The sequence below is a fragment of the Bidens hawaiensis genome, unplaced genomic scaffold (genome assembly GCF_021521415.1).
Source record: "Bidens hawaiensis isolate Kalapana, Puna unplaced genomic scaffold, B.hawaiensis_p1.1 tig00054713_1, whole genome shotgun sequence".
Lineage (NCBI taxonomy): Eukaryota > Viridiplantae > Streptophyta > Magnoliopsida > Asterales > Asteraceae > Bidens > Bidens hawaiensis.
Genome location: NW_027499840.1, coordinates 13828 through 31991, shown reverse-complemented (window position 1 = coordinate 31991; position 18164 = coordinate 13828). Strand labels below are relative to the sequence as shown.

Genomic DNA, 18164 nt, shown 5'->3' with positions numbered 1-18164 from the left:
GGGTGTCAACGTGGTTGCACCCAAACTTGAGAATCTCACTATCAGAGCTGTTGGTATAGAGCATGTTATGATTTCTGCACCTGCCCTTGTCTCCTTTCTCTATAGCGGTTATGGTTCTTTTCATCTCAGATGGTCTCTATTGTTTGGAGAACGCGAATATATGTGTTTCCAGTCCACAAATTGCAAATGCTCATCAAATCATTTGTAATACTCGGAACTTTCTTAAATAACAAAATAATAATTATCGAGTACGGAAATAATTAAAAGTGCTAGCGTCTTGTTAAACTGGTAGAACGTTAATGACAAATAACCTAATGTTTATTTTAATATATAGCTTAGTAATAGTAGTTATAAGTTTAGGGGTTAGTTAAAATAAACAATAAAGTAAAAGGTTTGTTATGTAAATATGGAAATAAATTAATGAGCATAGTTGCCGTTTATTAAAACCGAGTTTGAAGACATGCACATCTAGTCATCTACGTTATTGTATCCAGAATTAAATTTTTGAGTTATCCTAATCCCAAAACCAAAAATTTTGGTCTTTATTACTCCTTTAAATATCATAGAATGATTTTGTTTCTTGGAGAAACCCTACCAGCAGCTTTTAATTGTGCTTTACCATCGCATGCATCACACCACCACCACTTTACAAATCGCGACCATTACAGCCGCTTCCCTCGACCCTTCGCCGGAAACCACTGCATTAGACCACTTAAATCCGCCTCTTTATTCACCTCATTAAACCGCCACTCAACGAAAATACAACGATTGGTATCTCTGCCGTAATCAAAGCCGTTTAACTTACGATTTCTGTACCCAGGCGTATTACTCCTTAGAAATTGTTATCGCTCATCCGCCGAGGTACTAAACACGATCTGTATTTCTGTTTCGTCTATGTTTTTAATCTTAGCCAATAACTCAGTGATCGTTGATCTATTTCCCACGACGTAAAACCTTGTTTAATTAGAAGTTTTTGTTAAAATCAAAGTTAAATTACACAAAAGTGCTCATGAATGTTGTATAACCTATTCGTGTGTATATATATAATCGATTTCTAGAGTTGGACATAATAGCCATAATGTAACTAATATAAATTTTTATATATCTGGTATGTATAACCAGTAACCAAACTTAGGAATGATCATTTGTTGGTTTCAATAATAGTGTGAGTAAAGTTAGTTTTTATTCCTTTATAATAAGCAGGTAAAGATTTAGTGATTCATACTATATAATAAACACTTATATATTTGAAGCTTAAAAGTTCTTGGATAATTAAAAGTTTTCAACAATAAATTATGAATTTTAAATGGTGTATGTCGTGGGCGAAAATCAACGAATTAACCGGTCATGCAAATTAAGTTGGTCACTAAATCAAAATGTAAATAAAGTGTAGATTTTCATAATTCTGAAGACTAGCGAAACTTGTTTACTTTTGCTTGACATTAAGGTACGGTTCCTGGTTTCTTTCATCCATAGTATTTATTATATTCCGTTATTTCGTAGTACGGTTTCCGTTCTCGTTTACTTATAGTATTGACTCTATTCCGTAATTTTATAGTACGGATTTTCGTTACACGTTAGTTATATATATATTGAAGATTTTGTGTATGTAATTTTGTTTTATAAATTTTACTACAGATTTTGTCTTCATCCATGGATCAAATCTTACACCAACCCTCTCCGTTTGTGAACTTAAAGAGCTTAAAGATTTACCCAAAAAGTACATTATGCTATGAGCTAGCACCCAAGAAGGTAGCTATTTCTAATGAGCTCAAAAGCTATTTGCTAGATGGTTCTTCGAATAGCGTCCTCACAATGGTCTTACATGGGGTATACACATCAATCTGGGAATTTTGAGATGATAAATTCAGTGTTTTCTATTATTTATATGTTCGATCTCATGCAGAAGATTATAGCTTTTTGTTTATCAACTCGAACCAGATTGTGCACATTTAAGTGTCGAGTCACAAGTCACCATACATGGGCTGATAATGGTTGACGTAATTGGGCCTATTTTATTAGTGGATACAGTCCAGTCTGATAACATTGGCTGATAATGGTAACGTCACACTTTGATCCCGGTGGTCTAAGATCCGATGGCGTCGTTCACCAGCGATTCCGTATTCAAATCAAATTCGATCGATTCGTAGAGGACGGACTGATAATCCACTTTCGATGGGCAGATTCAATTACAATTACCGATACGGGCTGATAATCCGGTGGTCTCATCACTCTTATATCTTCAGTCGTCATGCTTCTTCTCTTCTTCGCTGAGCTCGGTCAGTTCTTTAACTATCTCTCTCTCTATTTATTATTATTATTATTATGTTGAATAAGTTAGGTTTATAAATTTGTCAACATCATTCATTCAACTTTTTGGCATTTACTGCAAATAGAATCATGATATTGATATACTACAATTTCAACTCTTTGTTATTATTCAGGTTGAACTTTAATAATCATGAGGTTTACACCTAATTCCTATAGTCATCATGTTCAATTAGATCCCAAATTATGCCCATCAATGAATGTGTTTATAATTGTTGTAATCATTTGTGAACTGTGATGTGATCATGTTATTAGACCATCTCCAACAGTTCTTCTCCTTTTTGTTAATCATGTTCTCTGAATCAAGACTCCAGCCTTTAACCCCACCTAAGGTTATAGATAGGAACAAAAAAGTGAGAACCAAGACCCAGGCATAGATCCCACCTGAGGTTAGAAATCCGAACCAAAAAGGGGGAACTATGACCCCATGCATATATCCAACCTAAGGTTAGAAATTTGAACCAAAACGTGGGAACTCAGACCCCAGGCATAGATCTCACCTAAGGTTAGAAAGTGGGAACTCGAATCCCACCTAAGGTTAGAAATTTTATCCAAAAGTGGGAACTATGACCCATGCATATATCACACCTAAGGTTAGAAATTGGAACCAAAACGTGGGAACTCAGACCCCCGCTTTAGATCCCACCTAAGGTTATAACTAGGAACCAAAAATTTGGAACCAACACCCTAGGCTTAGATCCCACCTAAGGTTAGAAATTTGAACCAAAATATTGGAACTCAGACCCTAGCCTTAGATCCCACCTAAGGTTAAAATTATGAACCAAAAAGTGGGAACAAAGACCCCAACGATATATCCTACTTGAGGTCTGAAATTGAAACCCAAATCTGGGAACCAAGACTCAGGCATAGATAGATCACACCTAAGATTAAGGGTATCTTAGTCTTTTACCATATATTTAGTAACCAATTGAAATTATAAAAAACCGCCTTTTCAATTTTCTCAATCGGCCCTTTTTCAATTTTCTCCACGATCAATTTTCACACGATCATCCGCCCTTCAACATCATCGTGAAGAACGCCCTTCAACATCATCGTAAAGACCTAATCAATTGGAGAAGATAGAAAACAAAACACATAATCCATGGAACCAATTTTAGTATGTTTCATTATTTCTCTACTTCAATCAATGTTTCATTGTTTCTCCCACTCAATGCATAAAATCATATGACGGTCAAGGTCCGCTATGTGATATACAGAACAAACCATAACCTATGATAAACTTTGAATTCAAGTAAGCGTACAGTTTCAGGAAATTAATTAAGCGTTGTAATAAATTGCGATTAAAGTAGAGAAACAATGAAACGTTGTGTCACACCCGGCCCTGAACGGCGGAAACAGCCGGGCGCGCGCGAGTGGGGATTGATACTTAAGCACGGGCCATTGCAAACATTCAAGATAAGATTTTCATTGCGCATGAAATGTTTAATCCAAATACATTACATTGTTTAAAAATTACATAAAATCATCCAAGTATAAAAACTGTTGAAGATTTCCACGCCATATCCCCTTGCGCGGCGAGAACAACCACGCGCATCGAAGGGATAGAACTAAAATCTTCCAAAAAGCTAGTTTTAGATGTTCAGCGTGAGGTGCTCTAAGTGTGACTCCATGCGCTACTTAGTTATCTCCTGAAAGACACGTAAAACATTTGAATCAGTATAAACTGAGTGAGTTCACAAGTTTTAGTAACTTGATAAATCGTATTGCATCATAATCTTGATAAAAATCATTCTGAAACATAATTCTGATAGCATCATTAAAACACATGCTTGGTAAAACATAGTTCTATCAACATATTCTGATAAAATCGTTCCGCGGGTTACGCGCGAACATTTCTGGGAACTGTGCTCGTCTGTGTAAGTGGCGCTGCCACTACGAGCGAAACAAGTAATACTGTCCCGCGGGTTACGCGCGGACACTTCTGAAAAATCGTGCTCGTCTGTGTAAGTGGCGCTGCCACTACGAGCGAATAATACCGTCCCGCGGGTTACGCGCAGACGTTGTGCCGGAAAACAAGGCGCTCGTCTGCGTAAGAGGAGCGACCTCTATGAGCGGGCTCAAACCCATAGTACTGCCCCATGACCATACTAGGCACTCGTCTGTGTAAGAGGTGCGACCCCTACGAGTGGGCGGATCAAACCAGCAGTCCCTACCCTTAGAGTTCCAATGGTAAAGTGATCACTTACTCGAATTCTGGCGCACATACATCGTAAACCAAAGATAACCGTTTGCATTGCTCATCATGAAACATAACTTAAACACATAATCGCTTGCATAGCTTGTAAGTATACCATGATAAAACATTATTTAAGTACGTGTCCCTCGCCCCGAAAACAGTTTAAAAATAGTGCAAATAGTGAAAATAGGGGCTGTGAGACTCACCTGTGGTTCTTGTTAAGGGATTAATCGAGATTCGGGTTTTCTTGGTGTTGGCCTTTGAATTGAAGGTCTAGAATACGATTAAGAAGTATATATATTAAGATCAAGAAATAGGAGAATATAAGGGTTGGAAGGTAGATCTCAAGGTTATATTCTCGGCTTACCTAGTAACAGGATCGGATGCTTGGGAGATGATTAGTGCAAGTTTGCAGTTCTTAAGAGAGAAGTTTGAAGTGTGTTTGGGTGATAACTTAGGTTACATATTTATAACCAAACTCAAGGGAACACAATCCCTTGCTTTAGGGGATTGTAATCTTTTCATATCTAGGTGTAATGATGATAAAGTATGGAAATTATTATTATTTATTTAAAAGTGGAGTAGTGGATAAAAGATTTTGATTTGATTTGGTCAGGACATGCAGGTCTGGGGTTGGTGAGAATAGGGTGGCTGACAGTTGACTTTTCATGTTACAGTGTGCTTTTTCAGGTACTTTTGTCAGTGTACAGTAAAAAGTGGAAAATCTCTGAAACACGCTACTGTTTCCTTTTGGGCGGGAGTAATCTCCTTACGTCTGGAGAATAGACTGAGTGTTCTGTGCGTATCACTTTGTGCGCATAGCTTTCTGCGTGAAGGACATTTCTTTGCTGCGGGTAGGCACGTAAGCTTCTCGCAGATAGGGACATTGAGTTTCATTTGTAGATTCTCCAGGTGGTCTTGGTATTTCAACATAGTGATCAGTTATGTTGAAGTCAATTCCATCTTGGAGCTTCAGACAAACTAGCTCTCAATGTTCCCGCCATGCGGGGAGGTTAGTTCCCTTCCGCACGCGCATAAACGATTTAGGATGCACCCGCCTTAGCATCATGCGGGATGGTCAACCCATTAGACAACATAACGTTAAGGTACATGAAAACATAAAGCCAAAACATTCGCGCATGGCGCATATAACATATGCCCACGCTGGTTCTTAACATGGCGCGCTCGCGCAGGGCGCACCTAACAAATGCACGCGCTGATTAACATGGCGCGCTTGCGCGGGACGCACATAACAAATGCACGCGCTGATTCTAACATGGCGCGCTTGCGCAGGGCGCACATAACAAATGCACGCGCTGTTTCTAATATGGCGCGCTCGCGCAAGGCGCATATAACATAATTACCTAATATTTAGGTTGATTACTTGGTTTAAGGGATTGGGAATTTACCGGGTGTCACATTCTCCCCCTGTTAAGAGAATTTCGTCCCGAAATTTAGGAGACGTTGCTGGCAGAAGCCATGCTCTGAAAGAGGTGTGGGTATTTCATGCGCATCTGGTCTTCTCTTTCCCAAGTGAATTCAGGCCCACGCCTCGAGTTCCATTGAACCTTTACTAACTTGATTCTGCTTCTGCGTAACTTTTGTTCTTTCCAATCGGTTACTGCTATAGGTTCTTCTACGAAGTGCAGCTGTTTGTCGATGTGAATCTCTTCCAACGGCAAAATCAACGTTTCGTCAGATAAGCACTTTTTGAGGTTGGACACATGAAACGTATCATGAACTCCACTGAGTTCGGCGGGTAAACGGAGTTTATAAGCAACCGGACCGATCCTTTCCAGGATCTCAAATGGTCCAATGTAGCGCGGATTCAACTTTCCTCGCTTGCCGAAACGGGGGACTCCTTTCCATGGAGAGACTTTCAAAAGTACTCTATCCCCTACTTGAAACTCCAACGGTTTCCTTCGCACATCTGCGTAGCTCTTCTGTCTGTCGCGCGCTGTCTTAAGGCGATCCCGTATCTGAAAAATCTTGTCTGTTGTTTCTTGGATCAATTCTGGACCAGTCATTTGCTTGTCACCCACTTCAGCCCAGCACAGTGGGGATCTACACTTGCGCCCATACAAAGCTTCAAACGGCGCAGCCTTGAGGCTTGTGTGATAGCTGTTGTTGTAAGAAAATTCAACCAATGGGAGATGAGTATCCCAGCTACCTCCGAAATCGATTGCGCACGCGCGTAGCATATCTTCCAATGTCTGGATTGTTCGCTCGCTTTGCCCATCCGTTTGAGGATGATATGCCGTACTCATGTTAAGACGAGTACCTAAAGCCCCTTGTAACGATCTCCAAAATCTTGAGGTGAACCGACTATCTCTATCAGAAATGATGGACACTGGGACTCCATGTTTTGAAACTACTTCTCGAATATATAATCGGGCTAACTTTTCCATCTTATCGGTTTCCTTGATCGGCAGGAAGTGCGCTGACTTAGTTAGCCGATCCACAATAACCCAGATCGTGTCGTAACCCCCAGGTGTCCTTGGCAGTTTGGTGATGAAGTCCATAGAGATTTGTTCCCACTTCCACATGGGAATTTCTGGCTGTTGAAGCAACCCCGACGGCTTCTGGTATTCGCCCTTTACCTTCGAACACGTCAGGCACTTACTGACATACGTCGCGATGGCGCCTTTAAGATTGGGCCACCAATACAGCGCTTTAACATCATGGTACATCTTGTCTGCGCCAGGATGTACGGAATACCGTGTCTTGTGAGCTTCGTTTAATACTTGCTCGCGCAATCCTCCCTTGAGAGGGACCCATATGCGGTTAGCGAAATATAAATTGCCGTTCTCTTTAAGTTCCAAATTCTTAATCATACCCCCAAGGGATTCGTTTTTAGCAAACTCTGGTTTCAAGGCTTCTTGCTGAGCGTCTCGGATGCGGGTAGAGAGATCTGCGTGAATGGTCATCCTTAGAGCCTTGACTCGCAGCGTTTTTATTCGCTCCTTCCTACTTAGCGCGTCTGCTACCACATTCGCCTTTCCAGGGTGGTACTTAATTTCACAATCATAATCATTCAACAACTCCACCCATCTTCGTTGCCTCATGTTTAAATCCTTTTGATCAAATATATGTTGAAGGCTCCTGTGATCCGTAAAAATTATACACTTTGTACCATAGAGGTAATGGCGCCAAATCTTTAGCGCGAAGACAACCGCTCCAAGTTCCAGATCATGCGTTGTGTAGTTCTTTTCATTGGTCTTGAGTTGGCGCGAGGCATACGCTATGACTTTGTCTCGCTGCATAAGGACACATCCAAGTCCCTGATGTGAAGCGTCGCAGTAAACGACGATGTCATCCGTCCCCTCGGGCAGAGACAAAATTGGCGCACTACATAACTTCTGTTTCAACATTTGAAATGCTGTTTCCTGATTTTCGCCCCAAACAAACTTCTTGTTTTTCTGAGTTAGCGCGGTCAGTGGTAGAGCTATCTTGGAGAAGTTCTCAATGAAGCGTCGATAGTAGCCAGCTAGTCCTAGGAATTGCCTCACCTCAGTTGGGGTTTTCGGCGCTTCCCAGTTTTCGATGGCCTTGACTTTGGAAGGATCAACGTGTATTCCTTTCTCGTTTACAACGTGACCGAGAAAATGAACTTCTCTAAGCCAAAACTCACATTTGGAAAACTTCGCATACAACTTTTCTTTCCTCAACAATTCCAAAATCAATCTCAGGTGTTGCTCATGCTCGGCCTTGGTCCGAGAGTAAATCAGAATATCATCTATAAACACAATCACAAACTTGTCCAAGTATGGTTTGCACACGCGGTTCATCAGATCCATGAATACAGCCGGCGCATTAGTTAGCCCGAAGGGCATCACTAAGAACTCATAATGGCCGTATCTAGTTCGGAAGGCTGTTTTCGGCACATCTTCCTCATGGACCCTAAGTTGGTGGTATCCTGACCGTAGATCTATCTTTGAATAATAACTGGATCCCTGCAACTGGTCAAATAAGTCGTCAATCCTCGGTAAAGGGTACCGATTCTTGACTGTCAGCTTGTTCAGCTCCCTGTAGTCAATACACATCCGGAAGGAACCATCCTTCTTCTTAATAAACAGTACTGGAGCTCCCCAAGGTGAAAAGCTTGGGCGTATGAAACCCTTATCCAATAGTTCCTGTAACTGATTGGATAGCTCTTGCATCTCAGATGGAGCTAATCGATAAGGCGCTCGAGCTACTGGCGCAGCTCCTGGGACTAAATCAATACGAAATTCTACTTGTCGCGGCTGCGGCAATCCGGGCAAATCTTCAGGAAAAACTTCTGGAAATTCGCGCACTACTGGTAAGTCTTCAATTCTTCGCTCATCTCCTTTCTTCTCTACGACATGCGCCAGGAAGGCGTAGCACCCTTTCCTTAGGCACTTGCGCGCCTTTAGGCACGAAATCAGTTTTGTCGCAACTCCCCTTCTTTCCCCTTGAATTACCAAGGTTTCTTCGTTCAACAGTGGGATCCGAACCTGCTTCTCATGGCAAATAACTTCCGCGCGGTTCTCGACTAACCAATCCATACCTACCACGATGTCAAAACTTCCCAAGTCTATTGGCAACAAGTTAATATTGAACCCGTGACCTCCCATGACTATAACACATAGTTCAGTTCTTTCGTTCGCGCATAACTGCCTTCCATTGGCTAGTTCTATAGTATAAGGCGTGTCTAGCCTACTGGTTGCTAAGCCTAGGGAGTTTTTAAACTCAGCAGATATAAAACTTAGGTCAGCGCCAGTATCAAATAAGACAGATGCAAAATGGCCGTTAAGCAAAAACGTACCGGTTACCACATTCGGCTCTTCTTTAGCTTCACCCGCGCCGATCACAAAAGCTCTCCCGCGAGCTTGGTTTCCCCTTTGCGGGCAATCCCGACTGAAATGCCCTGGCTTTCCGCATGCGTAGCAGTTGTCATTGGCTCCAGCTTCTTTAGCACGGCAATTCACCGTCTTGTGCCCTGGCCTGTTACATTTGGCGCACGTGACGCTCGCGCATTCACCCTCGTGGTGAAACTTGCATTTGTTGCACCATGGGTAAGGCCCACTGTATCCTTTCCTTGATGGCTCCGCGGCTTGGATCGCGTAAACCCTTGCGCTCTCCTGCTTCTTGAACGGTGGCTGCTTGGAGTCGGACCCTCGGTGGTGAGAGTTCCATTTCCTCTTGGAGTCAGAGGTTCGCTGCTCGTTTCCGCGCGTAGTCAACATACCCGCACGGACCGTATCCCTTGTAAGGGTGATGGCCCGCGCTACCGCCTCATCAAAGGTTGGAGGCGCTGCGGCGTTGAGCGGAACCCTAACAACAGGAGGTAACCCAAAAATATACCTTTCGATCTTCTTTTCCTCCGTGTTTGCCATGTCTGGTACCAACTGGCAAAGCTCGTTGAACCGGTTGTTGTAGGCGTCGATATCCGTTCCTACCATGGTGTGGTTCCAGAATTCCTGCTGCAGACTCTGGATTTCTGCGCGAGAGCAGAACTTCCTCATCATCATTTCCTTCAGTTCTTCCCAGGTCTTGTGAAGAGCAACTTCTCGCCCCAAAGTCTTCACTTGAAGTTTCCACCAAGACGAAGCTGCTTCTTGGAACATGCATGTCGCGTAAAGAACCTTCTGGTTCTCACTACATCTGCTAATGGAGAGAACTGTCTCCATCTTGTCAATCCAGTTGTAGAGCCCAATGGCCCCTTCGGTACCCTTGAATGGCCAAGGCCTACAGGCCATAAATGTCTTATAGGAGCACCCTTTGTCCAAGGCTCCTGAATCGGGTTCTGGGGTCTCGTTCTGACGACCCTGACTTGATTCGGCCTTGCTGGCCTCATGTGTCGCAATCGCCTGCGCGATTATTTCCGCGAGTTCCTCGGGTGTCATGGTAATTCCCTTGGCTCTGGTTGGAGGCATTCTCGCTTTAAAAGAGTGAAAATATATTAAACTTAGCGCATGTACTCTGAGCACATAATGTTCTTTATCTTTATTCACTAGACACTGTGTGACCCGTGTTCCTAAGTGTGTGTATAGTTTCTTTTGAAAATATTTTCTTTGAAAAAATATTTCATGCGATTCCCCAACGGTTATAGTCTAGGTTAAAACTTCTTTTCCTAGTTCGCTATAACCAGTGCTCTGATACCAATCTGTCACACCCGGCCCTGAACGGCGGAAACAGCCGGGCGCGCGCGAGTGGGGATTGATACTTAAGCACGGGCCATTGCAAACATTCAAGATAAGATTTTCATTGCGCATGAAATGTTTAATCCAAATACATTACATTGTTTAAAAATTACATAAAATCATCCAAGTATAAAAACTGTTGAAGATTTCCACGCCATATCCCCTTGCGCGGCGAGAACAACCACGCGCATCGAAGGGATAGAACTAAAATCTTCCAAAAAGCTAGTTTTAGATGTTCAGCGTGAGGTGCTCTAAGTGTGACTCCATGCGCTACTTAGTTATCTCCTGAAAGACACGTAAAACATTTGAATCAGTATAAACTGAGTGAGTTCACAAGTTTTAGTAACTTAATAAATCGTATTGCATCATAATCTTGATAAAAATCATTCTGAAACATAATTCTGATAGCATCATTAAAACACATGCTTGGTAAAACATAGTTCTATCAACATATTCTGATAAAATCGTTCCGCGGGTTACGCGCGAACATTTCTGGGAACTGTGCTCGTCTGGGTAAGTGGCGCTGCCACTACGAGCGAAACAAGTAATACTGTCCCGCGGGTTACGCGCGGACACTTCTGAAAAATCGTGCTCGTCTGTGTAAGTGGCGCTGCCACTACGAGCGAATAATACCGTCCCGCGGGTTACGCGCAGACGTTGTGCCGGAAAACAAGGCGCTCGTCTGCGTAAGAGGAGCGACCTCTACGAGCGGGCTCAAACCCATAGTACTGCCCCATGACCATACTAGGCACTCGTCTGTGTAAGAGGTGCGACCCCTACGAGTGGGCGGATCAAACCAGCAGTCCCTACCCTTAAAGTTCCAATGGTAAAGTGATCACTTACTCGAATTCTGGCGCACATACATCGTAAACCAAAGATAACCGTTTGCATTGCTCATCATGAAACATAACTTAAACACATAATCGCTTGCATAGCTTGTAAGTATACCATGATAAAACATTATTTAAGTACGTGTCCCTCGCCCCGAAAACAGTTTAAAAATAGTGCAAATAGTGAAAATAGGGGCTGTGAGACTCACCTGTGGTTCTTGTTAAGGGATTAATCGAGATTCGGGTTTTCTTGGTGTTGGCCTTTGAATTGAAGGTCTAGAATACGATTAAGAAGTATATATATTAAGATCAAGAAATAGGAGAATATAAGGGTTGGAAGGTAGATCTCAAGGTTATATTCTCGGCTTACCTAGTAACAGGATCGGATGCTTGGGAGATGATTAGTGCAAGTTTGCAGTTCTTAAGAGAGAAGTTTGAAGTGTGTTTGGGTGATAACTTAGGTTACATATTTATAACCAAACTCAAGGGAACACAATCCCTTGCTTTAGGGGATTGTAATCTTTTCATATCTAGGTGTAATGATGATAAAGTATGGAAATTATTATTATTTATTTAAAAGTGGAGTAGTGGATAAAAGATTTTGATTTGATTTGGTCAGGACATGCAGGTCTGGGGTTGGTGAGAATAGGGTGGCTGACAGTTGACTTTTCATGTTACAGTGTGCTTTTTCAGGTACTTTTGTCAGTGTACAGTAAAAAGTGGAAAATCTCTGAAACACGCTACTGTTTCCTTTTGGGCGGGAGTAATCTCCTTACGTCTGGAGAATAGACTGAGTGTTCTGTGCGTATCACTTTGTGCGCATAGCTTTCTACGTGAAGGACATTTCTTTGCTGCGGGTAGGCACGTAACCTTCTCGCAGTTAGGGACATTGAGTTTCATTTGTAGATTCTCCAGGTGGTCTTGGTATTTCAACATAGTGATCAGTTATGTTGAAGTCAATTCCATCTTGGAGCTTCAGACAAACTAGTTCTCAATGTTCCCGCCATGCGGGGAGGTTAGTTCCCTTCCGCACGCGCATAAACGATTTAGGATGCACCCGCCTTAGCATCATGCGGGATGGTCAACCCATTAGACAACATAACGTTAAGGTACATGAAAACATAAAGCCAAAACATTCGCGCATGGCGCATATAACATATGCCCACGCTGGTTCTTAACATGGCGCGCTCGCGCAGGGCGCACCTAACAAATGCACGCGCTGATTAACATGGCGCGCTTGCGCAGGACGCACATAACAAATGCACGCGCTGATTCTAACATGGCGCGCTTGCGCAGGGCGCACATAACAAATGCACGCGCTGTTTCTAATATGGCGCGCTCGCGCAAGGCGCATATAACATAATTACCTAATATTTAGGTTGATTACTTGGTTTAAGGGATTGGGAATTTACCGGGTGTCACACGTTGATTGAAGTAGAGAAACAATGAAACATACTGAAATTGGTTCCATGGATTATGTGTTCTGTCTTCATCTTCTCCATTTGATTAGGTCTTTACGATGATGTTGAAGGGCTGTCTTTATGCTGTAACTGCCTAGAGTGGGAGAAGTGATAATCATAAATTTAGTCCTAGAAAACTAGGAAGAAAGATAAAACCTTGGGTGATAGAATATCTTTCAGCTTCAAGTAAAAAATTGTGTTGGCTAAGTGATAATCACTAATTGCTCCATTTTTTGAGATGCATTCCACCCAAAATATCTGGCCAAATCACACACCAAAGGTAAAAGTTCATAAAAAATTAACTAAACACATAGCAAAGGTAAAAGAAAAAAACAGTTAAACACATTCTGAAGGTAAAAGTTCATATGTCTATCATTCAACCACTTTTCAGGCTCAAGCATCTGAATATCAGTATCAAAAATGACCACATCACTCTCTCTACTTGTAGAAGCTTCCCCAATATTCCAAGTATGAGCACTTGTAGAAGCTTACCCAATATTCCAAGTATGAGAAGATTTTGTACTCTTAGAAATTGTACATGCAGAAAACATACTCTTACATTTCTCGTTAAATATATCAAGCTCCAAAGGTAACCCCAGCTCTACCTTTTCTAGCCCAGCCTTGATATGATAAGATATATGTTTCAGGTCTTTGCAAATCTTTTCTGCCAAGTATTTCTTCCTCGTCCTCTCGGGAGCATGGTTAATCTGTAAATAGGGGAAATCAGTTAAAAAGGTCACAAAAGTCATAATATTAATAAACATAATATAATACTATTCATATTTTCACTAACCATCCAATTCTGGCGGAACTCTTTAATCACATCATCATTGATCTCAGAAATGTTTAGCGCTTCCATTATCTTATTCATACAGTATAACTGTAAAAAGAGGACACACCCACCTAGATTCTTATCAATCCCGTCACCTTTAAAAAATGTTTGAATGCCATTCTTGAAACTATCAAGAGCAATAATTTCCCACTGTTGGTCATAAAGTTTATTTGCATTCTCCACAAAACGACAAATTCTTTTTTATACAATATACCCTGGAGCAGGACACACAATATAGTGCAATGCTATTAAGGACAAAGTTTGCCTAATAACTTCGTCATCAACAGCTTTCTCAAGTTCCTCTTGAACCTTCTTAATATTTATATTTTTATATGTCATTTTTTTTTTCAAACTGCAATATTTCTTGAGAAGATCAGCATCCACTTTCTTACTTGTTTTAGTTGATGAGACATTTTTATAATCCAACTCCTTAGTTTTCTTCAATTAATGAGTCATTTCCATCTCGTATACCCATTATCTCATAAAAATCCTTAACTATAAAAGGGAAGACTTGGGCATTTACCCCCTTTATATGTAGTTAGAGTCATTTCTTCACAATTGAAATTCCTAACTATTGACTTGACAACATCTCATTCTAAGCTTAAACTTCATTTCTGTAAGTCTAGAAGGTTTGAAAATGGGGTTTTTAATATTACCTCCTTTTAACGCTCATATGCAAGTGATTTTTTCTTCAAAGCTTCAAAAAAAAGGTCTGGCCTACCCCTTATACGGGTTTTATTACCCGTTTTCTTCTCTGGCTCCTTTCCGGTATTCTTTTCATTTTCCTTTTTTCCTTGTATGTATCAACCTAATTTTTTTTAAACCTTTGTGCTCCTCCCTAAACAACATCACAGGAAGTTAAGGATGGAAGAGTATATGCTTAACTGCTTAATTAGTAATTAGACAACACATTGAACAATTTTTGCTCTATAATCAATTAAAATTGCTCTTAATTTTTTAGTTCTTTTCTATAATAAAATTTTATCCCTGCAATAAATAAGCACAATTTCACAACAATAAGAAGCTTAAACAAACCTGAACCTATGATAAAGTTTGAATTCAAGTAAGCGTACAGTTTCAGAAAACAAATTAAGCGCATTTTCAATTTTAATTTGTTTCCTGAAACTGTACGTTACTTGAATTCAAATTTTATCATAGGTTCTAGTTTGGTTAAGCTTCTTATTGTTGTGAAATTGTGCTTATTTATTATAGGGATAAAGTTTTATTATAGAAAATAACTAAAAAATTAAGGGCAATTTTGATTGATTATAGAGCAAAAAGTGTTCAATGTGCTGTGTAGTTACTAATTAGGCAGTTAAACATATACTCTTCCATTCTTAACTTCCTGTGATGTTGTTTAGGGAGGAGCACAAAGGTTTAAACAAAAAGGATTTGGTTTATAAATACAAGGAAAAAAAGGAAAATAAAAAGAATACCGGAAAGGAGCCAGCGAAGAAATCGGGTAATAAAACCCGTATAAGGTGTAGACCAGACCTTTTTTGGGAAGCTTTGAAGAAAAAATCACTAGCATATGAGCGTAAAAAGGAGGTAATATTACAAACCCCTTTTGCAAAGCTTCTAGACTTACAGAAATGAAGTTTAAGCTTAGAATGAGATGTTGTCAAGTCAATAGTTAGAAATTTCAATTGTGAAGAAATGACTCTAACTACACATAAAGGGGGTAAATGCCCAAGTATTCCCTTTTACATTTAAGGATTTTTATGAGATAATGGGTATACGAGATGAAAATGACTCATTAACTGAAGAAAACTAAGGAGTTGCATTATAAAAATGTCTCATCAACTAAAACAAGTAACAAAAGTGGATGCTGATCTTCTAAAGAAATATTGCAGTTTGGAAAAAAATGACATACAAAGATATAAATATTAAAAAGGTTCAGGAGGAACCCGAGAGAGCTGTTGATGACGAAGTTATTAGGCAAACTTTGGCCTTAATAGCATTGCACTATATTGTGTGTCCTGCTCCGGGGGTATATTGGGAAAAAAGTATTTGTCGTTTGTGGAGAATGCAAATAAACTTCATGACCAACCGTGGGAAATTATTGCTCTTGATAGTTTCAAGAATGACATTCAAACATTTTTAAAGGTGATGGGATAGATAGGAATCTAGGTGGGTGTGTCCTCTTTTTACAGTTATACTATATGAATAAGAGAATGGAAGCGCTGAATATTTCTGAGGTCAATGATGATTTGATTAAAGAGTTCCGCCAGGATTGGATGGTTAGTGAAAATATGTATAGTATTATATTATATATGTTTATTAATATTATGACTTTTGTGACCTTTTTATCTGATTTCCCTTTACTTACAGATTGACCATGCTCCCGAGAGGAAGAGGAAGAAATACTTGGCAGAAAAGATTTGCAAAGACCTGAAACATATATCTCATCTTATCAAGGCTGGACGAGAAAAGGTAGAGCCGGGGTTACCTTCGAAGCTTGATAAATTTAACGAGAAATGCGAGAGTATGTTTTCTGCTTGTATAATTTCTAAGAGTACAATTTCTTCTCATACTTGGAATACTGGGTAAGCTTCTACAAGTGCTCATACTTGGTTTACTGGGGAAGCTTCTATAAGTGGTAAGAGTGATGTAGTCATTTTTGATACTGATATTCAGATGCTTGAGCCTGGAAAGTGGTTGAATGATAGACATATGAACTTTTACCTTCAGAATGTGTTTAACTGTTTTTCTTTTACCTTTGCTATGTGTTTAATTAACTTTGATGAACTTTTACCTTTGGTATGTGTTTTGGCCAGATATTTAGGGCGGAATGCATCTCCAAAAAATGGAGCAATAAGTGATTATCACTTAGCAAGCACATTTTTTTACTTGAAGCTGAAAGATGTTCGATCACCCAAGGTTTTATCTTTCTTCCCAGTTTGCTAGTACTAAATTTATGATTATATTTTCTCCTACTCTATGCAGTTATAACGGTCCAAAATCATATTGCGGTCAAGGTCCGCTATGTGATATACATACCAAACCAGAACCTATGATAAACTTTGAGTTCAAGTAAGCGTATAGTTTCAGGATATTAATTAAGCGCTGTAATAAATTGCGATTGAAGTAGAGAAACAATAAGACATTGATTGAAGTAGAGAAATAATGAAACATACTGAAATTGGTTCCATGGATTATGTGTTTTGTCTTCTATCTTCTCCATTTGATTAGGTCTTTAAGATGATGTTGAAGGACGGTCTTTACGATGATGTTGAAGGGTGGAAGATCGTGTGAAAATTGAAAAAGGGCCAATTGAGAAAATTGAAAAAGAGATTTTTTATAATTTCAATTGGTTGCTAAATATACGTTAAAAGACTAAAATACCCTTAATCTTAGGTGGGATGTATCTATGCCTGGGGTCTTGGTTTCCACTTTTGGGTTCTAATTTCAAACCTCAAGTGGGATATATCGCTGGGGTCTTTGTTATCACTTTCTGGTTCAATTTTCCAACCTCAGGTGGGATCTGTGCCTGGGGTCTTGGTTCTCACTTTTTTGTTCCTAGTTATAACCTTAGGTGGGATCTAAGGCTGAAGAAGAAGAAGTTATTTTGTTCTTATCAAGTTATAGTTGAGTATTAGTCTAGGACTATAACTTTATTGATAACAAATATCAAAGTGAAATACAAAACTTGTTCTTATCAAGACTCTTTATATAGATATGAAATAAACAGACGCGATTTTTGGAGATGACGGTTATTGTAGATAACCGTTTTGTAACCGCCAACTAACTCCCCTATAATTATGGAACTTCAAAGTGTTATCCTATCTTGATAAATGCCGGCCCATTACTACTTGTATCCGGCCCATGATTTAATTCACGACCCAAACTAATAAACAAGCCTAACCGGGCATAACCAAACAGGCCCAAACTGTGTAATTGTTATACCGTTAGCCGCGCCAGTTAAAGAGAGGAGTTACCATTAAATCTGAAAGTGACCAAGCTCAGGTGAGTTTCTAGCCCCATTTCCTTTTTATTTTTTCGGGGCTGTGTGCATACTTGATGTGAATGTTAATACACTTACCTTAAATGGTAAGTGTATGCTATGATGATTGATGTGATAATACGTATGAATGTTATGAATGAATGCTTGTCGTTGCGTGAACGATTTTCGGATATTGTACGTATTGTCAGGGAAAGTAATGTGTAGCATGTCTACTATGAAATATGTATGTATGAAGGTAAGTAATGAAATGAGTATGCACGAAAGTATGTTATATAAGCAAAAGGTATGTATGATTAAAGGATGGATGAAATGTATGATTAAAGGGTTGCAGACCCTCATTATATCTGCGAAGGTTAAAGGGTTGTAGACCCTAATAATATTCGCGAAGG

General features: G+C 40.1%; 1 protein-coding gene across 1 annotated transcript in view; it reads right to left on the bottom strand.

Moving 5' to 3' along the window:
* The window catches only part of LOC143600655 (strictosidine-O-beta-D-glucosidase-like), a 63909-nt gene extending 49759 nt beyond the window's left edge, over positions 1-14150 (bottom strand). The window contains exons 1-5 of the mRNA XM_077078281.1: positions 14026-14150; positions 13773-13938; positions 13539-13686; positions 13324-13466; positions 13136-13237 (exon numbers count right to left, since the gene is read on the bottom strand). Of these exons, the coding sequence (XP_076934396.1) occupies positions 13136-13237; positions 13324-13466; positions 13539-13686; positions 13773-13938; positions 14026-14150 (684 nt within the window). The remainder of the gene's footprint in view (positions 1-13135; positions 13238-13323; positions 13467-13538; positions 13687-13772; positions 13939-14025) is intronic.
* Positions 14151-18164: the final 4014 nt, after the last annotated feature.